Source organism: Apiospora hydei (genome assembly GCF_038363865.1).
Source record: "Apiospora hydei strain CBS 114990 chromosome Unknown utg000002l_segment0_segment0, whole genome shotgun sequence".
Taxonomy (NCBI): domain Eukaryota; kingdom Fungi; phylum Ascomycota; class Sordariomycetes; order Amphisphaeriales; family Apiosporaceae; genus Apiospora; species Apiospora hydei.
Genome location: NW_027117361.1, coordinates 3,251,427 through 3,277,081, shown reverse-complemented (window position 1 = coordinate 3,277,081; position 25,655 = coordinate 3,251,427). Strand labels below are relative to the sequence as shown.

The 25,655-nt window shown below is 53.4% G+C and overlaps 4 protein-coding genes across 4 annotated transcripts; 1 reads left to right on the top strand and 3 right to left on the bottom strand.

The window, feature by feature from the left end:
• Positions 1 to 584: 584 nt before the first annotated feature.
• Positions 585 to 4,272, bottom strand: PG997_001037 (uncharacterized protein; the record flags this gene model as incomplete). The annotated part of the gene is made up of 3 exons (XM_066805352.1): positions 585 to 2,886; positions 2,916 to 3,649; positions 3,724 to 4,272. The coding sequence occupies 3 exons, from the start codon at positions 4,270 to 4,272 to the stop codon at positions 585 to 587; spliced, it is 3,585 nt and encodes a 1,194-aa protein (XP_066675125.1).
• Positions 4,273 to 14,746: 10,474 nt separating this feature from the next.
• Positions 14,747 to 16,319, bottom strand: PG997_001036 (uncharacterized protein; the record flags this gene model as incomplete). The annotated part of the gene is made up of 4 exons (XM_066805351.1): positions 14,747 to 15,651; positions 15,727 to 15,820; positions 15,903 to 16,043; positions 16,107 to 16,319. The coding sequence occupies 4 exons, from the start codon at positions 16,317 to 16,319 to the stop codon at positions 14,747 to 14,749; spliced, it is 1,353 nt and encodes a 450-aa protein (XP_066675124.1).
• A 4,829-nt stretch (positions 16,320 to 21,148) lies between these two features.
• PG997_001035 (uncharacterized protein) lies at positions 21,149 to 21,838 on the bottom strand (the record flags this gene model as incomplete). The annotated part of the gene is made up of 2 exons (XM_066805350.1): positions 21,149 to 21,454; positions 21,560 to 21,838. The coding sequence occupies 2 exons, from the start codon at positions 21,836 to 21,838 to the stop codon at positions 21,149 to 21,151; spliced, it is 585 nt and encodes a 194-aa protein (XP_066675123.1).
• Positions 21,839 to 24,080: 2,242 nt separating this feature from the next.
• On the top strand, positions 24,081 to 25,539 carry PG997_001034 (uncharacterized protein; the record flags this gene model as incomplete). Its single annotated transcript, XM_066805349.1, has 4 exons — positions 24,081 to 24,192; positions 24,301 to 24,797; positions 24,874 to 24,940; positions 25,016 to 25,539. 4 exons carry the CDS (start codon positions 24,081 to 24,083, stop codon positions 25,537 to 25,539), a joined length of 1,200 nt encoding a protein of 399 aa, XP_066675122.1.
• Between the last annotated feature and the right edge of the window lie 116 nt (positions 25,540 to 25,655).

Genomic DNA, 25,655 nt, shown 5'->3' with positions numbered 1-25,655 from the left:
CATGGGAATATGGTGAGGTTCCATCGCCTTTTGCCTGCGACGCCTCCAAGTGTTCCCCTGAACATATTGCAAGAGATTATACAATAAACGCAATCCTGACCTTGTTGCCGTCTGTTGAAAGATAATATATATCTCAGAAGCCAAAAGCTAGCCAAAATTTGCTTGCCAGCTTTACTGGGGATGTCTGTCCCCAATCGGGTTTTCCGAGCCCCGTCCTGGGTATTCAAAAAAAGAAGAAAAAAGAAGAGGCGCCCCAAATGACAGGTCATAACCCAACTCCAAGACTGCACCCAACGCAGTCCAACAAGCCCGCGTCGTCCTCATAAAGAACCAGGCTCTCTTACGCATGTGTAATCGCCGCATGCTAATAGAACCTGACGCCAAACCCCTTTTCAAGAGGTTTCTTTTTCGAATTCCGATTCCAAAATAATCAGCTATCCGTAATGCAAAATCCGATGAGCTCCTTAACCCATTCCAAATAACCGTTAAAACGATGGGGTATCAATAGACAAAAATGAGTAAAAGCAAGGAGGTCGCGGATGTAGTGTAGAGATGTGTTGCGAGTAATGTTGGATGACCGAGGGTTAGATGGCTACAGTAGCGTGGCTCTGCTGCCCCCTATTTCCCGTCATCCAACTGAACAAGTCCGCCTTTTGACCATGGTTGGCCGGGGCAGCAGGAGCTTCCACTGGAGTCTTCAGAGCAGTTTCTCTGGGCTCCAGCATCAAGCTCTTGCGGTAATAGGTGATTTGTGAAGTACCTTGTTCGCTTTCCTTGACACGGACGATTTCGGATTGAAGCCATTCTTGCAGATCGGCAACCTCGGTCAGCCTGTACGGAATCTGAAATCGCTGTAATTCTCCGATAATCTTGGCTGTGCGAGTGTGCTTGTCGAAATTGACGACCGTCAAGCCGTGCTCATCATGGCTGGCACCCGGCAGTTGCTTCGTGGCAGGGTTTCCAATGTCCACAAATGTCAAGTCCGTAAGGAACATGCCCAGGAAGGGCAAGCAAGGGGGAACGTGACCCTGAAGGCGGGCTCGGAGCACTTTATTGTTGTTGGATGGTTCCACGATGGCTTGCAGCGCCTCGAGCATCTCGCGCCGCTTGGGGCTCACAAAGTCCCACGTCTTCCTCAGGCGACTGATAATAGAACTGTTCAAGCTACAAATAATAGCCATGAGTCCGTCATAGTTGTTAAGTTGCAAGCACTGATGTGCAACTTTTATCCACTGCTTGATGATAGCAGCCCGCTTCTTCACATCCGAGTGCTGAAGAATAGTATCGGCAACAACATTCGAGACGTCTGTTGATAGGCCAGACATTGCCTTGACGTTGGGCGAGTCAACTCCGCCTTTCTTCATCCATTGGGATCCAAGAAGCTCCTCTGGCAGAATTGAACAGAATATGTTCATCTGCTTCATAGTCAACTGGCGCGCAATCTCCAATGACTCGAAGTCGAGTACGCAAGGCGATGCGCCCCCGTTCTTCCAACTGCTCAGAAGATTGTGCTGGCTCCTTGTAATGACCGGATTTGGCAGCGGTGCATCTGCGGGGACATATTGAGCAATCGATGTACTTGTCTTGCCTATGGAGGAGACCAAGCGCGGCACCAATGAGCCATCCGTCGAAGAAACTCGATCTGCGAGCTCCACAAGCCTTTTGCCCGCAGACGGCAGCAGCGAGCCAAGCTGGAACTCGGCGAAATGTCGAATAGCCGGAAGAGCCTCGCGGTCAGTGGAATCACGCCAGTGTGATTCCAACCACCCCTTGATTACATTATAGACTCGCAGGCGCACAGGGCTTGCCATGTGGATAGAGTCTCCGACATAATCGAAACGATCAATCAAAGCTGCAGCGAAGTTGGAAGGAGAGCAGAACAGACGGAAGGTCAGGTAGAACGCAGACACAAATACTGCGTCCGGGGTAGACTCGTGCGTCGTCAAGCGCTCCACCAGGGCGGGCAAGGAACCGCCTGTGACATGGCCTTCCTTGTTGAACATCAATTCGTGAGCAAATGTCTTTTCGAGTAGCTTGCTCTCCACATCGTCAACCTCATCGCTATTTCCAGCACTGCCGGCAGCACTTAATTCAGACATGGAAGGCTGCTCCCTGGGCCCAAGCGCGGAGTCTGGAGTGGTGGCTCGTGTCGGGGCTTGAGACACAAGGCTCGATTCCGAGTCCCGGCTAAGATATGTGGTATTTGAGCCGGCACTTGACGAGGCTGTGTCGGAGCGAAATGAGCTATGATACTCGCTATCGTGCGAGTTATTTGTCATGGGGCTATAAGATTCGTCCAGGGAAATCGAAGTTCTCAGTCTGGGAAGTGGTGGCAGAAAAGCCTTAGCCGAGGTGACTGAAGGCGCCACGCTGAAGACGTCCTCACCAGCGACCATCGACTGCGGCCTGGAGGCCGGTGGTGATATTTGCACCGGGTTTCCGTATGGGGGTTGGGAGGTGGCGCCAGGAATCAATGGTAGAGGCTTGTCCAGGGATAGATGATGACTGGACCGTTTGGAAGTTCTCTTGACGTCTGGTGTGGCTTCTGGAGTCTTGGAAACCGGGACGACCGAGGTCTCCGGAGTCCGTGGCCGGCTCTCAGAAACCTTTTCGAATACATCCAAGCTGATTCCTAAACCGGTCTGTTCGTTCTCGAAATCAAAGTCACCAATCCTCTCAAGCACCCACTTGGCTTTCGCAACACACTCACCAGCCGCCTTGACGCAACCTGTCGCAGCAACTAATAGCCGGCTGTTGTCCTGGGGCATGATAATATCTTCTTCTTCTGGGTCAACGGCGCTCAGGATGTCGCGTGCCGAGTAGACAAGGTCTCGGATGTGGTCAAACATAGCAGTACGAGCCTGGTCCAGTGATTCCGATTCCGAGCTATTATGTCGACAGACGGTATCGATCACGGCAAAAGTTCACCACCGGAGGTGGCAGACTGTTTGATGGCCAGCGCCAATTCCGGGCGGGATTGAGAGTGGAGTTGCAATCGGCCAATGAAGGAACCAAGGTACGACAGAAACGTATCATGGCTGGAGTTCAGCCGTTCTGAGACAAGATTCTGGGATTGGGACAATGGGGAGGGGCCCGCAAAAGAGACTCTATGCGATATACTGGCCGACAGTCGATTCCCGCGCATGGGACTGGGTTGCGACAGTCGATGTGCTGAAGTGTTGGCAGGTGAGTAAATAGACGACAAACGCTTGTTGGCTGATGCGTTTGGTTGTGCGCCCTCGGCTAGATGCGAGTTGTCGTCGGATCGGGAACCTGCATCCTGTCCCTGGCCATGCGTATCTTTGAAAGTGGACGTCGACTCTGCAGGTGGTGTCGGTGGAACATACGCTTCCTCGGCAAGGGTGGCCATGACGTTCACAGCTGGTGGCGCTCTCAGACGTCGCTCTTCCTCCAGGGCATCGAGAAACCGGACACCCTTCACAACGATCTTGAAAGCTTTCAAGATCATCTCATCAATTATCTCGTTGACATTGTCATCTGCCCTTAGGTAAGTTCGTAGCGTCTCTTGGAGTCGCTTCGCCGTCTTGACGAGCGAGGAGAGCTCGGAGAGTAGGGATTTGCGTCCTCGCCTCAACGTTTCATTGCGTTGTATTGCTGTCGCCTCTCTTGTAAGACAATTTGTTCGCTCCTGCCATGGATGTTAGTGACTGTCGCGGGAGCGCTATATTGATCAGCGGCAAGGCAACGATGCTTGCTACATACCAGAAGAAACCGCACGCCGGCGATGATGCCCTTCATAAACTCCTGGTTTCCGAAGATGTCTCCATCGCTGGTCGCTGTACTTCGTAACAAGTCCCAAAAGTTGAGGAGTGCCTTCAGCAGGTTTCTCATTTCTTCGGGGTCGTACGATTCGCAATAGTTGGTGGGAAGCCAGCCTCGGGCCCCCGATACTAGTAGTGTACCATCTGCCCAACCATTGGTGTGTATCGAGTGTACAAGCACTACATCTCCTTCATTAAGTGGCAATGTGACTGTGGAATCGCTGATGGCGAAAGTCGGGTGAAAGGGATAAAAGGCGCGCAAGAAATTGTGGAAGACGGGGCGAGCGGCGGTTTGCTGCGCATCGAGGCCTTCTTCGGAGCCATCGGGAGTGGATGGCGGGGTGATGTGATCGGTTGAATAGAGGTTCGTCGATGTCTGCGAAGTATCGTCCGTCGTCTGGGAACTTTCGCTCTCGGAGCCCACATCCGACTTCTGGATGGCTAGAGGAGCCACTCGAAGGCTGGACCGGTAAGGCTGGTAGTGGTGCATTATGAATGCCGTTGAGCCCGCCTGTGATAAAACATGGGTACTAGCAGCAGCTTCGCCCTGGGTAACTGCTGGTTCCCAAGCCCAAGCTCGTCGATGATGGCACTGTCAGGAAGCTCCTGTGGTTCAGTCAAGCTATACTTGCTGCGTATAGGCGGAAGTTCTCCGAGTGGGAGATAGGAGGAGTATCTAGCAAGTCGCGCGTCAGTGTGCTGTTGGGTCAAGAAGATATGCGCGTTTGTTGACAGAAATAGCAGTACAAGTGAAAATGTTGGAATGGAATGAAGGGAGAGGTGGTCAGCTGGCGATGTTGACGAAAGTGAGACGGTGGGCACATGACCAGGAATGCTCTCCATGCCCATGGCCACTACCGGTCCATCTGGTCCATCTGGTCGATCGAACGAACGAACGAACGAAACGGGGTGCAAGTGGCAGCATGCCGCTCCAATACCAGGGAATGCCCTTGGTACAGAGTTTCGGAAACCAGTCAGAGGTCGTGGCCCAGCAGAGCACAAGATCATGGGCTTTGTACCACCAGACGACGGGAAATGGATCGGAAGTTTCGTGCATCCATGTTCTTGATGCGGCAGCCCACTTACCTGTCAATTGCGTGGTAGGATTTCGGATTTTCGTCTGAACCTTCCCACTCGCTGCGTGGCAATCGCAATGGCAATGACACAGCCCAACCGTTCCACTCTATACAGAGACCCAATTGCCACTTCCAAGAGCCGGCCGTTGATGCTGCGCCGGTGTTGAACACGAAATCAAAGCCTGCCCAAGGGAGTCGAAGCAAGCTCGGCAGGCAAGCAAGCAGGCAAGTCGGTGGGCTGGAGGATCGAGTATAACGAAAAGAAAGGAGCCGGCTTCCAAATGTCGTCGTCCCCTGCAAGCTTGGAGGAACTTGGCAGCTCGGTCTTGCGGTTGGCAACAACTTCCTTAATCACCTTTCCCCCTTTCGCGATACTGGCTGTAAGTCGCAAGTCAAGTCTGACACTTGTGCTGTCGGAAGGTCTCTGAGAGTCTCAACGACCATGCAGGAAAAGCAAAGATAGTGGGGGAGAAAGTGAGATAGCCGGGACAGAGTCAGATTTGGAGAAAGGGAGATTGTCGAGAGCACACAGACGGTAGACTAGATGCGACGGTTGGTCTCTCAAACTTCCTGGGACGGCCGGGTCCACGATGTGTATATGAGTCGTGTATTAGGAGTGGTATAGTAGGGGGAGGAGAGGTCGTCGAGGGAAATTCAGGGACAGAGTGTATATTGAGTGTGGCTTTTGGGCTTTCATCGAAATGGGACGAAGCAAGCAAGCAAGAGAATACATGTAGGTAGGTAGCAACGCAACGCGGGTTGGGCCTGCAGCTAATTCATCCTAAAGGATTGACTGTCTATCGTCCCACTCGCTACCTGCTGCCGCTCCATGTACATGTACCACGCTACTGCTACCCCGGACAGGCAGGCCAGTGACTGACTGGACCCATCTGTTGCAGTTCAGGGTCTGTTAATGTAAGGAAGGCCAGGACCAGGGTAGGACGGCCAGGGGTGGGTGGCTTGCCCAAAAGTACCACGGTAGCGCCCAGGTACCTTATCTTCAACTGTGCTATTTATTTCCCGCTTGGTCCTCACTCCTCCCTCCTCCTCTTGGCTCGTCCCATTCAGTGATATTCCAAGCACACTATTATGTGGTCCATGTTAGTGGGCCTCAGTTGGTGGATAAACCAACGCCACTCACGGATGCTGGTGGCCAGAAAAGCTTTGCTGGGTTGATGCGAACATGAAGTCGGGCTGCTAGGAAAGGCAATTTGCTGTAAACAGCACACTGTACATTACCTAGGCGCTGGCATGGAGTGTGATCGAGTTGTAGTTTTCTTCTTCTTCTTCTTGCCTTGTTGGAGGAATTGCCATAGTGGGTAGGTAGTAGCTTCTTTCGTCGACGACTCCACGAGGGGGAGTACAAGATCTGGCTACCCGACCAGGACGAGAGTTTGGTACAATAGAAAACAAGGACCTCGCACCTTGTGCCCAATCTTCAACCAACGCTGATCTGCTATACACCTGATAGAGTGTGGCCGCAGGATGGGAGGCCCAAACTAGGTCAAGCAGGTGAAATAACCTATCCTTGCCCATTGCCCTTCTGCATATGATATGTCCAGAATAGAACAGCGACAAACGCCCGCACGGTCGATTTTCAATTGTTGCCCGGCATGGGCAACGAGCAACAGCAGGGCGGGTTTCACAGAGACGTGATAGTCGGATTGGTGCCCCGAACGCCCACTGCAGGGACATGGTCGCTTGCAAGGGGCCAGAAGTATCTGGCAGGCTTGCAAGAAAAGCAAAAAGAAAAAAAAGAAAAAGAAAAAGGAAAAAACAGAGTTGACGGTTTTTTGCTTGTCCGGGTCAGGGGTGCAGCCTGTAGCCGCAGGGGTGGGTAGACTCTTGGAGCTTGGCTGCTGCTTGAGGGGAGCTCAAGGTTTATCGTGATGGAAGCTATCAAATCAGCCGACAGCCACGCAACGCTCGTTCGTACCCCATCGGTATGTATGTACGACGAGAACTAGAGACGCAAGGAGGCATGCAGGCCTGGATGGATGGAGGTGATGTAAGATGGGGGTTGCAAGCCGTGATACTTAGTATCGAATTGCATATTAAACCCACCTCGTATATCATGCACATCCGGATACTCAGCACATGATAATGTAGGTAGATTGATCAATAGCCACGTACACGAGAAAGCGAATTTGCCTTCATCAGATCAATTGATGCTGGGCAAAACCGTCTCCTCTACTGTAGGCAACGTAGCATACAAAAAATTGCATCAATTGGAGAAAAGGAAGCATCCAATCCACCATGGATGGTGCCGAAGCCAGGCCAGGCAGGGACTGGGATGTGGCCAGCCATCGGTTCGCGCAGAGTTGACAAGCTGCAATCTGATCAATGCGCAGCGCATGTGTCAGACTTCGGCATCATGCCAGGATCTGTTCCGAGCTGCTTATGACACAACAAGCACACAAAGGGCGACAATTAGGAAAACCTTAGGCATTGAGTCTCACTTATGTACAGAAAGCCAAGCCGATGACGAATTGAAGGGCTATGTAAAGTAAGTACCTAGTTAAATCTACCAGCGCTGGATGAAGCAAGCAGCGAAAAATAGGATGGATCGGACAAAACGACATGAGACGAAATGACTTTTAGCGTACCAACTGACGTTGATGGTTTCTTTTTCTTTTTTTTCTCGCTTTTCTTTTCCTCCAACGATTCAACCCAAGATTAGATGCTGACTATAGTAGGCCTATTGAGGTGATGGTGTGGAGTGTGCGTATGTTGTGTACCTGTAGGCCAATCTATTTCCTTCTAACGTCGCTGTAGGCGAAACCTCAATTGCATATTCAATCTGAATCCTTACATCTGCTTGCATCGCATCACGAAGTCAGATCATCTCGTCAATGGCAATGCTTCTCTCGATGCTTCGTCTCCCATGACAAGCGCTCTCGACTGTCCCTTCTCTCAACTCTTGACTTGACGTGGAGTGCCATAGATATATGTCATGTACCTGGAAGACGTCCCTCGATCGGGATTGAACTGCAGCGAAGACCCACGACAACGAGCACGGTCGTGGTCATTGCATCGCGCATTCCTCCTCTCACCGCACGAAAACAAATTGCTTACGGCAGTCGGTAGTGAGCGGGTCGGCGCTTTGAACAGACAGTCTACTGGACAAGCCCTTGTTGCCCCTCTGGAGACGTGCGGAAGACATCACATTTTTACGAAAGATAAGATCACTTTAAGCACGTGGAATGCATTGAGGGGGAACATTTCGCCCACATGGTCAAATGGTGTTGAGTAGCGCCTTACCATCGGCATCATACCTACCGCTTCAAGGAAGAGCGGATGGGTAAAGGGAAGCACATCGTACCATCACAAGATACTTCTTATGGCCATTTTATAATATATATAAGTAGTAGAGATAGACCCGCCGGCTGAGCCGTCTTAAGGGTTTGATCCCTGAGGTTCGTCACTTAAAAGGGCCAAAAGCGGTATGCGTCGATCAGCGTTAATGGCGTATCATAATAGTTCTGCTAAGACTACCACCAAAGACATGCCCATAGAGCCAGGGAAAGTCCCTTCGCGATAAAGCTGACCGTTATCTACATGTTCCCTGACCAGAACTCAACTATACCTTAGGTTTAGTGTCGGCAGCTGTTGGGTTTACGACTAACTATGAGCTGCAAATATGCCGGTAATAAGTCTGCCATACCCCAATACCAATCAGCAATAGCGCAACAGGAGCACGTGCAGACTCGGGCATTCTGTCAACGAAAATGGGAGCAGCAAGATAGAGGAGACGGCATATTTCCGCATGGCAAATAAAGATATGCAAAGGCTACTACTAGTGAGACCTAGGATAAAACCTTATATTCAGAAGCTAACATCCCAAATACTTGATACCCAACTCCCACGACGACGGCTTGAGGGGCTGTCTCTCGTAGCACCCACTACCGACGGCCTCTTCACGAAGTCCCGGCTCCTCCGCTGATCTCGTAGGAATTGCCGTCACGCACTCCGTACGTACTGCATGCATAGTAGGGCGCGTACAGATTCTGGCAAGTTCTGGTAGATTATGTGCAGATTGGGAAGGCTTCCAACGTGGGTGTGGTACACCCCCAGCCACGATGCTACGCCGGCTCGCTTCCGGGGCAACGAAATCTCTCAACCAGCAAGAGGTGCGGTGCCACTCACATCTGGACGGGACCATGATCGATATCCCAATGGATCAAACCATGGAGGAACCTGAGTACATAGTTAGTAGCGGTGATACATACAGTAGGGTAGGTCGCCGACCTTGGGCAGTCGAGGTAGCAATTACTAAGGTCATGTAAGCAGGATACGTATTTGCATGCGGAAGCCAAAGGATGCATCTCCATCCATCAGTTTCCAATGGGCTTTGAGATCACATCCGCTGTCACAATATTGGCCTGCCTGCATTGCATTTGTGGCTCCTCGCTGAAGAACTGAGGCTGAGAGGCCCTCCGCCCGTGCGGCTAAAGGTCGAAAGAATAGACGGCCAATAAACGTCTGAAAGCGCAGTTAGCAGTCACTGGCTTTTGATTCGTTGATTGCTATACGATATAATTCCATGCAAGTGATTTGCCATGGCTCTTCCCGTTTGGGCCAAACATAGGTCCAACCAAGAATCGGTGACTTCAGGTAAACCAACCGATCAGTTGGCACCGCGGTCATCTCATCGGGCCTTTAAAGGCCATGGTCACATGAGCATAGATTGAGTTCATCCTGTTATTTTCTGGAGTCTCTGGAGTCTTTACCGTTCCCAATGCCTATCAAAGCCCGAGCAGTTCGGCGGGGTTTTGGTGGGAGAATGCGGAAATGTAGCGAGGCCCAATAAGACCGGCCTGCGAGAGCGTCCATTGGGTATTTCAACATTCGGTTATCGCAGCAGCATGCACGCACGCCCTTTCAGATGCACACGACCCAAACCTGGAAAACGGGCAGACGGGTACCTGATGATTGAGTTACACTGCGTGTTCTTGCGTGCACCGGTCAGCTTTTCCCAACATTGAACCAGCCACTCGCCACAAGACACGAAGACACACCTAGGTACATACATCAACGACTGCGCAATAGCAGCAGCATTACGATACCTACCTACATACATCCTACCTAACATGTACCCAAGGCCAATCACCGTACCTGAATGTAAGCAGGGAAGGCACGTACAGTAAATGCGCCGACGTATCCACCCTACCTACCTACAATCTTCCAAATTGGGAAAATCGCAGGTTCCGTAATTCACCAAACGAATCGTAAGAGCGAGCCAGAAAGAGTCAGGCATTGGATTCGGTATCTTGGCAGCCCAGTGCTGATGAATCTCATCTGGTGGGGTGTGCCCGCCCCAGATAATGGTGATTACATGGGCTGCAGCTGCTAGGTGCGTATCACACTGCTTACGCGACAGGCACCAGTCACTTTGCATCAAATGCACAATGCTTTCCAGGCTTCCCCCACCATCTCGGTAGGCACAGCGCTGCTATTGTTCTCAACGGTCAGCATCATCCTTCCCCTTGCAACAAGTGCTTGGCCTCTGCATTCGACAGTCGGTCGGTTAGTTTCTGGAGAGTCGAGACTGCCGGACGACCCGTCCCCGCCATTCATGGTACTTGTAACGGAGAGTTCGCGATGACGTTTCTTGTGATGCCCCAGACGCCAGGGAGCCAGAGGTGCTTGGGGTTTGAACGGCGGAAATTATGAGCGACCGATCATCTACCTCATTAGGCCACCGCCAAACAGTACATCCGAGATCTCTTCACGGAAGAACCTCAGAATCCAGACGGAAGATCATCTGCATACGTTTCGTCGCAACAACAGCCAGAGACGACAGACAGAGCGAAAGAGCCCACGAGTCCACTCGGGCCAGAAGATGTATCCCCAACAGATCCCCAACCCAACCCGTCACAATTCGTCTTGGCAACACTTCCTTCTGCCCTTCAATTCAGGAACGCGCGCGCTGCAGGCTAATAATCTACCTCCGATGTTGCCGACCGCGAGCCTCCGGTGCAATTGGATTTCTGGATTGGGTCTGGTACCTACCTCTGTCTGTACTGTATACACGACGGCGGGAGTACCTCGCTCCTGATTCTGATCCTTCTGCTCGGGGGACGCAAATGCCTGCTTTTTTTGGTCCAAGTGGCCCGTCGACCACGATGGCGATCCGTCGTCCCACGCCGTCCTGCTGGTGGTGATATCACATTCATGCACAGGGCAGGCAGCTCGGGGCCATGTAACTATTACGCAACGCGCAACACGAAGGCAAGGTATGAATGATGGCGGCTTCGCGGTTTTACAAGGCTGTCATTGCGATGTGCATGCTTAAGGGCATGCATGGCAATGAGACAACCTCAGCCTCTTAAACTTGCACAAGAGACCTGCAGAAGTGAGTAATATCGCAAGACACGGCTGCAGGCCCGGACAGGTGTCGGTCACTATCATGTGCAACCCGCGCATCACGTTGCCAAGTTGCTTGTTGCATTGCGATACGGAATGCTGCCGCCTCACGACATAGCCTCAAAACTGGCTGCAGCTCTCAGGGCCCACGGTTCCTGCTTCATGCTCCTACGTCGCAAATAGAAGCATTGACAAGATTTGCCATCGCCGGCCTCTTCCTACTGCTACCTTTCTCTAGCCAACGATCATCGTGCCATACCCAGCGGTTTGGTACACCCCATGTCCCATGGCCGCTAGACATATTCAATCTCCGCAATGTCGCCGTAGTCCGCAAATCGTTGGTCCACCGTCAACCACCAACAGCAACAGCCCAGCCGGTTAAAAGAAACGAAGGTGAGGTGATGAAAAAGAAAGGGAAAAGTCAATTCGGCCGGCCAGTCCCGCTTCACAGTCACGCCGGACAAATGGCAGCCACACTTTGGGCGAATCAACTCGAAGACAAGGCTTGATCCACTCATTCGTTACCTCTCCTCGAGCGTATTGCAGCAGCGCAGGCATAGGAGTCCGTCACCATAGTATAGCATACGATAAGCGCATTCATCGTCATCAATAAGCTCCCCCCTCTTGATAGCTCAGTTGGCAGAGCGATGGACTGTAATTGTTACACTTGTAATCCACAGGTCGCCGGTTCAAATCCGGCTCAGGAGAGTCTTTAACTTTTTGCCTTTTCGACATGCAAATGCTATCTTGCATTGCTGAGTCTATTTTTATGGATTTCGCAACACCGAAAGTCTGGGGTCTGGGGCATATACTTGGACAACTCAGATCCCCGTGCAGGGAATACATTGTCAAAGACCCATGTTCTTTACATTTTGTACTCTGCCGCCGACAATCGCCTGAGAAACGAGCCTGCGCACCAACCATCTGAGTCGCATGCTGCTACAGAAATGCCAGCTTCAGCTTGTTGGCGCGATGCATCTCCATCCTACTCCGGTGAACTTTTGCATGTGGTATTCCGAGTTTTGGATCTTCGAAGATCGGGAAATGAACTGGATCAAGATTATTCTGAGTCCCACCCGACATAGTCAGAAGACAAAGAGGACAAAAACCCTGGTTCGCTTGTCAAGGGGCATAGGCACATCCGCGCGTTCACGCATGGTGTGCACAGTTTCCAATATGCATCAACCAACCCTGTTGCAATAGGGAGACCAACGTTTTCTAGCGACCGAGCGTGGGAAGGAACAATGTTGCCACATTTCTATTCTTACTTTCGCCGAGCCGAGCCCGCCTCCTCATCCACGATTTTACCATCGCGCCAGATCCTTTGGTGTTGCCCGGCCGTATTTACAGTTGAGGAATAGCACACCTGACTTAGGCGAGCTGGCTTCTTTCCTACCTCACTGCCGCCGGCCCAGAGATGTTTGGTGGCGACCAGAAAAGAGATCCATGTTGGTTCTCCCAGCCTACGTCATCGCAATGACCACCAGCTGGGTCAGAAGAAGAAGAAGGGAGATGGAAGATTACCGTAATGGCATTGCGAACCCACCGGAAATGCAGGCTGTCATCCCGCGCGTTTTCCCATCCCCTAAGTCCGCCACTACCGGTCAGATCGGAAGGAGAGCGTGAATAGTCAGTTACTACCTGGCTAGTTTGCTGGCTAATGATGCCTCGCCCCACGAAGAAGACCAGCTAGAAGCCAGACAGAAGCCCTCTATCGGAAGTGGCTTTCCACGATCGTACCACTAATCCGATAGGACACATGATCGTGAGGTAAAAGTATCTGGTGTGTACCTACCTAGGCTGGGTAGCTCGCGATTCACAGCCCGGCACTACCAACGCCGAGCCAATTTCCAATATTGATCCAAGCCGCCTTTACTACTTGCTTAGCAAAGCGCGCCTTAGGGGCGGGTCCCCTATCCATTGCTCTGGCTCGGTTCTTGCCCTTGGGCACACACGCATAACGGACAGTTCAGACAGGACGAGATCCCGTCGCCTCCCCGTCGAGTGCTGCATGACGGACGGAAACGTAGCCGGGAGCGGCCGCTGCCAGGGAACGGGGACGGAAAGAGAGGTATGTAACACGGAACTGCTGAACTCGGCCAGTTGCCCCTGTCCCTCGGAGAATTTGGGTGATGCGAGTTTCAGGCGAGCTTTACTTTTCTTTTCTCAGGTCAAGCAATGCAGGTCAGCTTTACATCACACATGGCAGCAAAAGCGGATATAGAACGCATGCGCTTTGTCAGTTAGTTAGTCAGCCACTGTTCCATGTGTAAGAGGTATGCATGCATGCTTATTATCCTATACTATACTATATGCGGACAGATCCGCGTATCAAACAATGTGTTCGGGGGCAGATGCATACTGACACTCAGACACTGTTCAAGAACTAGGCATGATCTCCGCAGGGAAGGTCCTACGACGACAAGCTATGGAACAACCGTACATACCTAATTGGACATTTCCATCTCCGAATCCGCATCCGATTCGCCGTTCGGCCAGTCCACTCTCACCACTCTCGATGCTGTATCTCATCAGCCTTACGTGAGCTACGCTAGCGGTTCAGTCGCCTAGATGTACGATGATGATGGTGATCAGCAAAATACGGTTGTTAGGTGATTGTTGTCCTGGACAACAAACCGACATGCCATGATCCAGTCAGATGGGAAGAGAAAAGAAAGGAAAAAGTGACTAGAACTTGCTCAAGCTGCATGAGGGCAAGCTAAATCGACAGCCTGTCCTGACCGAGCCCGCCGCTAAGGAACGGTGGCAGAGATCTAATTAAGTAACAAGCTCCGGAATAGCGCTCTCTGATACGTTCGCCGCGTGCCCAGTATTTGGAAGGATTCTTCAACAAAGTGCCTTGCATTGGCGTCGCACGCCGGTCGGAGCTTTTTTCAGCCCTGGACAGACTGAGTAGGTAGGCTCTCATAGAATCTCACTCAGCCTCTCCAACTACTACTACTGCATACGGGCATGTAGCTACTAACTTGACTAGAAACACCACCAACCGTGGGGGTGGTGCTTCGGCGGGCTTTCGGCCTTGCTTTTGTTCTCGACTTCTCAAATGGGAAAGATGGGAAGAAAACTTTGCCTCTCAAACCACGGGTCCTTCCCGTTCCGGGGCCCGTCTCGTTCGTCCGTCCGTCCGATCGTCATCGATCGATGCAAATGGGGACACGAAACACCTTAATGCAAGCTTTTTAAGGTTGACGTCTGCGGTGAGGGTGACCGCATTGCCAGATTAGGCCTCTCCTTTAAGCTCGAAAAAAAGTAAGCCGTGATGAGATCAGAACTCTACCAACATGTACCATTACTCCCTTGTCGATTCGCCCTCCGTCAGACAGAGTCTTACTTACATCCTGCCACGTGATCACTGAGGATAGGAGAGAGAAAGAGAGAGAGGACTGGATAGATGCGCATCGGTCTAAAGGCATGAGATGGATGGTATAATTTATATTATTAGCTAGGCGTGAGATTATCTATCATATAATGTGTCTGTTGAAGAAGAAACCCCTTTCTTCTCTACTGAGGGGCGTAGACAAACGCGAGTTGGTCCACCTCGTCGCCGTCCTGGCCCATGAACCCGACAATCTGCCACCCGGCGGGGGCTGTCGAGGTGCGGCAGTCCGACGTAGATTTGCCGGCCTCGGCGGTGCGCCCCGTGCTGGTGGTGGCCTTGATGTAAAAGTTGCGCGTGTGCCCGTCCTTCTGGCCCTGGCAGAGGACCGCCTCGGTCCAGAACTCGTTGGCCTCGAGGTTGAGGGTCGTGGCGGTGCCGCCGGAGCCGCCGTGCGTGAAGGTCGTGCCGTCGGCCAGCTGCACGTTGACGCCGTCGAGGCGGTTGGCGCCGCGGACGGTGATGGCGGCGGCCTTGGGCTTGGAAAGGGTCGTCAGTTTGGGAACGTCGCTGAACCAGTTGCCCCAGGGGCCGCCCCAGAAGTCGGACTGGCGCAGGGTGGTGCCCGGGTTGTAGGTGAAGTTGGCCGTGATGGGGTTGTGGTCCGAGAGGATGTTGCCGTCGGGCTGGAGGAACTTGGTGCTCTCGTAGCCCCAGTGGGTGGCCTTGAGGTCGACGGTAGCGCCCGCACGGTAGAGGATCTTGTCGACCGTCTCGCAGTAGTCGGTCTTGGACGGGTTGTCGCACAGGCTCTCGGCCGTGGGCTCGACGCCGTCACGAATCAGCTCGACCCACGCGTCCGTCAGGCCGTTCTGGGTGCGGAACACCCGGATGGCGTCGGCCGTGCGCGAGTACCGGCTATTGGTGTCGCCGAAGACGACGACGGCGTTGCCGACGCTGTTGGCGTCGATGTAGTCGGCGACCTGCTTCAGGTTGGCCGCGCGGGCCGTCAGGTCGTCGGGCTCGGTACCAGCATCCGCGTGGAGATTGTAGAAGTCTACGTAGATGCCTTCATCGACCTGGACTCGCACTGGCAAGCAAAAGGAAGTTTGTTAGTCCTGGTAAAGTTGGTTCGGTTATTAGGGAGGGCGTGTCAGCCACTCACTGAAGGTGAAACCCTTGGGCGTCAGGCAATCAGCACCAGAGGCGTTGGAGCAAACGTTCCACTTGACGCGGTTGTAGTTGAAGAAGTACTTGGTCTGATCGCGGGCGTGTTAGTGCTGATCTGCGTAATGCAACAAGCTCGCTTAAAGCATCGTGGGGTGTAGGGGGGTCACTTACGCTCAGGGAGTTGAGTCCACTCCCGAAAGGGACACCGCCGGAAGTGGCGGTCCGGTATGGGTGGTTGTCAGTCTCGTATATGCTCGCGTGGTAGTTGAAGTCCTGATTGGCGTGATTAGACTCATGGTCTTGCTTATGCGGCTGGGCATGACGAACAATGTTGCACGCCAGTCAATGATAAGATAGAGAAAGGGGCCTTCTTACTTCTTGGACGTGGATCATGTCATAGTTGTACTCCGAGAATTTGGACCCCATGGTCTTGGAGTTGACGGTCTTGTCGCCTGGAACATCGTTGCCTTGAAGGATCTCGGGCAGGCCTGCCACATTCATGGTCAGGACATTGAAGTCGCCGCTGGCCGCCAGCGCACTGCCGAAAATGGCAGCAGAGGCCGCGAGGTTGCTGATGGTATACTTCATGGCGATCTCGATTGAGGGTTGGACCTGGTTCGGATGGGCTTGGCTGCTTCGGATCTCAACGGTGCTGCTGGTGCTGCTGGTGCTGATGCGGGTGACCTACAGGAACAAGCAGCCAGGGAAACGCGAGGATGGCATCCCCTTTTGTAGTCGATCTCCTCGTCTATCTGGCTGGCTGCCTACCCACCCATTCCACTGCACCTTCCTATTGATGAGCTGTTGGCCGGCGACCCGCGGAGGATGAAGGGCAGTGAATTACATTGTGAGGTGCAAGGCTTCAGCACCACCATCGGCTGGGTTTCCCCAATGTTTGCAGGCCCACTGCGCTGCGATTGGCAGACAGGCCGGCTGCCGGGGCAATTTAAATCGATATATCGATAATCGGCCGATGTAACCTGCTCCATCAGGTCAGTTCGTTCGGTTGGTGGTGGAAAAACCGCGGAGGTCAGCAAAAACGAAGCAGCGGAGAAGCAGCGTGGCCAACGAGATGGTCGCAATTGGCCCGAATGGGGCTGCAGCTGCAACGGTGGTTCCCTTGGTTCCCTTGGGTTCGTTCGTCATAGATGGGCATGGCTAGCATGGCTAGCATGGCATCCAGGCATCTGGCGCTGCATCGCATCTGATATCTGACCGACCATGGGCAGCCTTAAAATTGCGGTTAAAGCGCGTGCTGCCAAGGCCTCTGGGAGAACTCTGGGACTGCCCAATCATCCACCACACGTGAAGCAGAAGCAGCCTGGCAGCCTGTATGCGCCGCTGGGTGCAGCGACGCATTCAGGCTTCGGTCAAGAGCATCAACAGAGTGCCAATAGAGTGTCACTCGCGACGGACGATGGGTGCGTTATAGGAAGCTCGTTCTACCAACCAATAGCCAGATGGGGTCGCCGGGCGCGCCCCTCTTGGGCTCACACCCAAACTGACTCGCCGTCGAGATGAGTTGAGATGTGGACGCATGCAATCAACCGACGGCCGTGGCATATCTCGGTTCGAACCGAGCCCGGTGCAGATATGCAGAGATGCAGAAAGATGCGTTTGTATGTAATCCAGCATTAGCAAAATCCAGGGCCGCCAATCCCAATAAGGTTTGCACCACTCCAGGAACCAAAGACTGGGTCCTTTTTAGATCAACCACTTCACATTCTTTTATCCAAGATGGCTTGAATCCAGAGCAGAGTCCAGACCCGACCGCTGAATCCCTTTCCAACGATTCATCCCATCCCATCCCATCCTTACCATGACCAGGTTAAATAAAGTTGCACTTCGGTTTTGACAGGACGATTGGGTTCACACCAAGTATCCGGCCGCATGATAACTATTTCAGGCCATTGCGGGTCTGAACATATGCTGCTGTACCTCCAGCAGTCCAGAACTACCAACAACCGACAGCCCGCCACCTCGTGCCTCGTGAAACCGCGGCTTGGCATGGCATCAGCAAAATTGCCACGAAGCTATCCAGGAGGTCTGTGACTGACTGACCTGGCGACTGGGATGGTCGCAATCCTCCAACGGACGACTGGTAGGCAAACCACCCAGTGTACCTACTCACATGCTTGGAAATCACTTAGCAACGGCTAGAGTCTAGTCTTCCTAAAGCCATCAGCCCCGGGCTGTTGGGCTTCATACCCCTCCAACCGCACGAAACGAGACACAGTGCTATTGTGAATGGCTTGTTCCTTTTCATCACGACCCTCGTTTCATCACTTCTACCTCGTCACCTTGATGCTGGAGGATACACTGCCGTTCTGGGTTACTCACCATCAAACAATAATCTATAGCTCTTGCTGACTAGGACTGAGAGAAGGTACCGGTACCTAACACGTACAAAGAAACGGCGGTGCAGGCACAGCCCTGGGAGGGTATCGCCGCCGCACCCCTCGCAAGCAATTGTGATATGCGACGGTAGCAGTGCGTCATCACACTAAGGTCTCTCACCTTGCGGGGCCCTTCCTTTCTGGCCTGCACGCCCGTCCTCCACTCGGAACTGCAAGCTATCGGAAGCTGCGGCTAACGCACTCAACCTGGGGGTTTCCAGGTTGGTGGTTGTGGTTGTGGTTGTGATCAATGCAGTGCGGGGAGGGCTCCGAGGCTACGTACGAAGAAGGCGGGGGGAGCATCATCAGACGTTCGGCGTTTCACGCCTTTTTAAAGAACGTCCGTTCGCCATGTGCAGTGCTTTTTCGCTCTTCGACCCCCAGCGCGCATTATCATCAAAACGTCAGCTGTTCTCTTGGACGGCGAACTCGCATTACCTATCAGGCTGGAAGCTAGGGTTCCCAGGCGTGTTCGTCCTTGCGGGCACTCTCGAACTAACCCTCGTCGCTATGGCCAGCCAAACTGCATAGAGATGCTGCCTGCAAGATGGCAGAGATCACATCAGATTGCATGATATCTTCAACGTGGGTCTCGACGGATCCTAACCAACAGCTCGGTTGGCCGGCAGAGCAGCCAAGTGGTCTTTTGCGTCCCGTGTCTTGAATCCAGGCCCTGGAACCCTTCGTCACTCTGCATATCTGCAAGCCGGAGATCAAGACTTAGCGAAACTTTCTCGAAGCGGAGCATCTATTTCGGGCTCCACGGTAGTTTGGGCAGACGTTGCATGAATGTGATGGGAACGGCTACACTTCATTCCAGGCTCCTTTTACACTTCCTTCTCGATTCTGCAAAGATCATGAGACCGGAATTCATCTGATGGTGGCGACCCTTTGTTCTTTTGAGTGATGATATTGGCTTTCCGGGTCATGTCATCCTTCTCATGTCGGCGATATCGGTCCACCTATCTCGGGAGATGGATACCCCGGTCGGACGGCGCAAGTACGGGGGTTCGCAGGCTCCGGATCCGGTAGCGGGCTGCCTGAGCTGCGCAGTGCATGTGTATTCACTCCCATATAATAAGCCATGCTATACATACAGTCAAGGCGTCTTATATGGAAAGAGTTAAGTTTCGAAACATGTTTGGCCACCCGGGTGACACGCCGCTGCGGAGGGACACCGAGGGATTGTTTCAAACCTCCTAACCTCGAACGATATCGGGCATGGCATAAGGGTGCTCTCAAGTGCCGGTATGGTACGATCCCCACTGGCAGAAAGAGTGGTTTCTGTCAATTTTGGGCCCCGGCTCGAAGCCGTCAGGGCACGGGCGTACTTACATGCCATGCACCTTCTTATTTGCAGGGGGTCCTGGTAGATTGAGACACAGCGGGATGCGAATCATCCGCGACAGGTATACCCAGATCGATGTTGGTCACTGGGAATAGCCCACAGCATCTCTTCAGGTCTACATGAACTTTGACGTATGTGTGAGGAGCATGGAGATGTTATTGTGACCAAGCTGCTGGGGCAGAAGCACGGGCTCCCTGAGCCCTCCTACCGTGGTGGTTACGCGTACTGTGAGATCTGTGATTGCTTGGCTCACCAAGAAGGTTATAGTACTCTTGTAGGGGGTAAACTGTCCGTAGAAAGGCAAAGATGGATGTTCTAATATGAGGATGGCAGGCACTGTTGCTTATGATCAAAAGTTGTATGTCGTGAGTAGAGGAGAAACGGCGCAAATGTAACAAGAGGCAGGAAGATATGTATGAAGAATACAAGCAAAACACAGTGGCTCAAGAAAGACAGGTGCATAGCCTCCCAGAATAACTGAACACAATCACATCCTCACGATCCTATCTGACCGTTACTCCTGGTTCATGTCAGCCAACCTCTGAGGATATTTCGCTTCTCTCATCATCGGCTTGGTGACTCTGTATCGGGTAATGAATAGCCAGTGCTATCCTCCTGTCCATTTCCTGTCAAATTTGGACCTCTCTTTCACGAACACCCGGATCTCGCTGAGCCTCGCGGTAGTGTCCCAGGGTTGCAGTGGCAACCACAGCCAACTTTATCGCATCCTGGCCTTGCTTCAGTCAGAGCTTTGATCTGCCATCGCCACCTCCAGATCTCAGGACGGGTCTCTGCGCTGGGACGCGGATGCTTGTTCTTAGTGCGCGTGTTCGCTGTGACAGTCGCGCGGATTGACCCATCAAGGCCCAGGAGCTTGGAGCAAGACCGACTGCAACGGATGTAGATTGACAGACACCGTCGCTATGGGAAACGCGTCATCGTGATTATGTCAAGCGATGAGGCGCAGGGATCTAGAAGCCGTGGGGCTAGAGGCGGATGGATGGTCGTGGCCGCCACAGTTGAGTACGTGTTTGGTTTGCTACTTCTTGCTGTCGTAGGCGGACAAGCAGGTGGGCAACACCATGGCAGCCGCACGGAAAGAGCAGCGTTTAAACACAGAAGAGAATCCGCGAGGTCGTATAACGCCTAAGCGAAGGGCTAGGCTTGATTCTTGAGGAAGGACTTCATTTGAAGCATGCGCAAGGGGGAGTGAGGGGGTTTGCATGCCGTGACGGTATGTAGATATTTGCTGCGAGGGCTGGAGTAGGTACAATTTGATCGTGAAACCAAGTTCAATGAACCGAATACACTTCTTTGGCGTTATGACTATATGAAATTCGTTGCAGGCGATACATTGAGCAGCGTCTACACTCAGGGGCTACTGAAGCGCTTTCTGGATGGTCCGACGATGAGGGTTTGACCCTTCAAAGTATCGTGACAGTCACTTACGTGAAAGGAAAATCAGGCATCAAGTACAATATCACCGATGAGGTATTAACCACGATTACCAAATGATTGATCTTGTCATGCTACTACCAATTACCGGTCTACTATGCTGACTCCTCCTTCAGCTGTGAAACCACCTCCGATAAACCATCACATTCTCCCACCCATCAGATACACCTAGCCAAACGAACGAACACCAAAACCAAAAGCCCACCAAGCTAGGCAGTCTAGCAGACATCATACGTAGGCACCCCCGACCCCGCGCGCAGGAAGCCCGTCTCGTACTGCGGCGCGTCCTCGCCGACGATGGTGCCTGCCTGCCCGCCCTCGACGCAGAGGCCCTGGACCGACTCGAACTGGCTGGCGATGAAGTCGGTGTGGGTAGCGAGCTGGCCGCACAGGGAGCAGAAGTAGCCCGTGCAGGTGCTGAAGGTGAAGGCGAGACAGGTGCCCTCGTTGAGGATGAAGTCCTGGTTCGACGCCTGTACCTGGTTGATGACGGTGTTGCAGTCCGACGGCTGCGGCGGCGGGTTCTGGGGCGGGGGAGCAGCAATGTATTAGCGTTCAGGGCCGAGTTCGAGGGAGGAAAAGGTGTTGTTTCTGTCTGTATGTGTGGACTGTAGGGGATGTTAACTTACAGAGGCCTGGCATTCGTAGAAGTCTTGCTTGGACAACTGGCGCTTCGCGGCGTCGGATGCTACCTGGGATACATGCGATGAGGTGCGACTGGTGAGGCCCTCAGGTAGGCTAGTGAGTCCGCTCATATCACGCTTGATGGCGGGTTCGACCATAGACATGATGTATTTCAGAGGCGCAGGGGAGGGAATGCGAGCTTTCTTCAGCGATGCCTCCTGGGAGGCTGGGGAGACGGCGGCCACAAGGCCAATCGCCAGAGTCAGGGGTCCAAAGAATTTCATGTTGCAAGATGAATAGTAGCTCTGTCTGTGTGGGCTGTTGCTTCTATGCTTCTATTACTGATATCTTCGAGGGAGAAGCTGAGCAACGAGCCTCTTTATAGTCGTGGCCCTCGAGCGATTCCGAACGCCGACAAGAGAATGCCGTCCAGAGACTTTCAAAGGAAGCCCAATATGCCATAACTACCTTCCCCTTGAGGAAGGTCCTCTCAGTCTTGGATGTTGCGATGAATATGCTTTATTGGATGATGGGAATGCGTCCTCTCTCCCAGGACAGACTATACATCTGCCGCCTCTACACCTCCAAAATCGTGCCGTGTCTGGGTGCCTGAACACGGAATGGGCAGCCAATAGGCGTGGCTACCTGGGAGGATTCAACGCCTACGAGTGCAGATGCTGGCCCTATATTCCCCGCATGCCACCCATCGGCCCTGACGGAAGACGAGCTTCAACTCGTGAAGGACTTGGCTTCGCACCCTGCATGCACATCATGAACGGTCATCACGCAGCCAACTGAGCTGGGTGCTAACCCAACTGTTGCCCCAAACCCGGAGTTGATGGCTGCTTACCGTGCCGACGCGCGACGCAGGGTTGACGAGACACAAGGATGGCTCGAAGCTGACAGTTGCTCATGGAGGGCACCCAAACGCGGCCAAGCAAGTCTTGTCACCCATTCGATCGCTAACAAGCCCTCCAGTTGGAATATCGTTCGTGGACTTCGCATTTCCTTCGTAGCTTCCCAGAAGTGATTTCGTTGAAGGGTCCGGCAGCGCATTGTATATATACGCCATCATCATGCATACATCAGATGCGAAGTCGACTTTAAGGTTTTGCTGGTTCCTGTAGGCTATATCGAGCCGTCCGCGCGAACGCCTGCGGGCATCTAAACGAGAAGCTTGACCCCCAAGATTAATTACTGAATTGATTGGGATCCTACTCTGCCCTACTCCCAGGGCTCCAGGGGCTCGGGCGGGGATCCAGAACACAGGCCTTCGACTTTACCCGCCATTTATCCAGTCGGCCCCAGCATCAGCTGAGTAGATGGGACAGGCGTCATCAGTCACCATCAGTCGCACACAAGAGGATGCAGATATTGATTGTTCGTTCCAGAAGGGTGTCGTGCTTTAGGGCCCGCGGAAAGCCCCGTCGTGGTATGATTGATGAAGATGACGCTGGTCTAAGAATAGGTCAGTCCCAAAGGTACCTAATCAACTGCCAGTCAGCCTACGTCGACGTGCCCGAGGTATGAAGGAAGCAAACTCGGCCCCAGTCGGATCTCCAAATCGGCAGTTGTTTGCCTTGTCTGAGGTCTGAATCTGAAGACGCAGAGGTGCCTTCTGTTGCTACATCGGAACTCGCGGTGTTCAGGCGTTGGCTGAGCTATCGCTGCCTCTGTCTCTTTCGTCCCGAAACCTTGCTCAGGAACGTCACCCACCTGGCAAGCCTGGTCGCAGCCGGTTCTCCATGGGTGGCCACTGGGGTCATGGGCCCGAGCTATGCAACAGCGCAGAATGTTGTCAAAAGCAATACTGACTGGGCTGCTGAGGAAAAGGGCAGACGAGCTCAGCTAGGCACTCGATAGAGGGGTGCGTCGCTTGATTGAGCTTGCATAGAAAATAAGTCAGCAGCGAACGAGTGTCATCCAATCGGGGATTTCACTTTATGCTCCCAGGAACAAGCCGTGTCCATCGTCTATCATATGCAAGGTCAAACTTAAGAGTCCGTACAGTCTTGGTAATGACACCTGGTTGCGCCGTCAGGGACTTTTCGCACCGGAATGATTGGAGTGACTCGAACTCAAAGAACCCGACGATCATGCTGGACAAAGAACACATATGGATATGTTATGACTCGCAGATATGGACAGCCGACTCGGCATCAGACAAGATTTTGACGAGGAACGAACCCGATCTCGGTGTGCAGCCAATCACTGAACGGAAATGCACCCAGTCATAATAAGCCAGGGCGACACCGGGCCTGAAGTTCGTTCGCTGCTCACAGCGCGCGGGCTTTATCGATAAAAAGTCCAGTACGGGCAATTTACCCCCACCACGCCTTGATTGGGGGGCGGGCGAGTCACCCCGCCAAAACTTCCCAATTGCTGCCCACCAACATAAGCGAGCGAATGAGTCAACCTTCGAGAGTCCTTTCTTTAATACGACTTGTTCAGTAGGGAAAGGGAATCGCACAAACAAACAAAGTCACCAGGTACTTTGGCCAGCCCACTGCGCAACCACTCGGAGCCATGGACGCGACAGCTAGATACGCCCTCATCAAGGAGAACCTCGCCGAGGTCCTCGATGCTCCCATCATCGAGAACATCCTGGCCGAGGGGCGCAACCCGAAAATCTACTGGGGTAAGTCGAGGAAGCACACGACCACGTCTAGGAAGCTGGCAGAGAGGAACAAAGAAGAACAAGAACAAGAGTACCGTTGCTAACCACTCGGTTTGCCCCCTCCAACAGGCACCGCCACCACCGGCCGCCCGCACTGCGGCTACTTCGTGCCCGCCGTCAAGATCGCCCAGTACCTGGCCGCCGGCTGCGAGGTGACGATCCTGCTGGCCGACATCCACGGCTTCCTCGACAACCTGAAGGCCCCGATCGAGCTGGTGGCGCACCGCGTCACCTTCTACCGCTACTGCATCACCGAGATGCTGCGGGCCGTCGGCGTCTCGACCGAGAAGCTCAAGTTCGTCCTCGGCTCCTCCTACCAGACCAGCCACGAGTACACCATGGACCTCTTCAAGCTGTGCGCCGTCACCTCGGAGCACGACGCCAAGAAGGCCGGCGCCGAGATCGTCAAGCAGACTGCCAACGCGCCCCTCAGCGGCCTGCTCTACCCCATCCTCCAGGTCCTCGACGAGCAGTACCTCGACGTCGACGCCCAGTTCGGCGGCCTCGACCAGCGCAAGCTCTTCACCGCCTCCAAGGAGTGGCTACCCAAGCTCGGCTACAAGCAGGTGAGCGGAACATAGAGAGAAAACTGCACAGAGAGAAAGAAACAAGCGGGCAATGCTGACAGGTCTCAATCAATAGCGCGCGCATCTGATGAACCCCATGGTTCCTGGTCTGCAAGGCGGCAAGATGAGCTCCAGTGACGAGAGTGAGTACCTGACATACTTCCACTGCAGGCTTCTTCGCCAGAGAAGCCCGGCAATAAGCTAATACCCGGAACCAGACAGCAAGATCGACCTGCTCGATTCCCTGGAAGTCGTCACCAAGAAGATCCGCAAGGCCGAGGCCGTCCCGAAGCAGCCCGAGGGCAACGGCATCCTCGCCTTCGCCGAGTTCGTGCTCCTCCCCGTCGCAGCCCTCAAGGGCAAGCGCGAATTCGTGGTGTCGCGGGAGCGCGACGGCCTGGAGCCGCTCGTCTACTCCGACGTCAAGCAGATGCACGAGGACTACAAGCAGGACATCCTCACGCCCCAGCTCCTCAAGGCCGCCACCACAAAAGCCCTGACCGAGCTCCTGGCCCCGATCCAGAAGGCCTACCAAGAATCGACCGAGTGGCAAGAAATCACCCTCAAGGCCTACCCGCCGCCCCCGGCGCCCGAGAAGAAGGTCAAGAAGGCCAAGGACAGGGGCACCGGTTTCCCCGGACCCAAGAAGCAGAAGGGCGACGCGAATCCGAAAGCCGATATCGTGGTGCCCCAGGTCGACACAACAGAACAAGAAAAGATTGTAAACGAGACATCGGCGTGAGATGAATCTTCCCTAGACGAAGAATTACATAGTCGCACAAATCACAAGAACTCATAGATGCCCAAAACTGACAGCCCCCCACAGGCTTGTGACATGAAAACTTGCTGACACTGCAC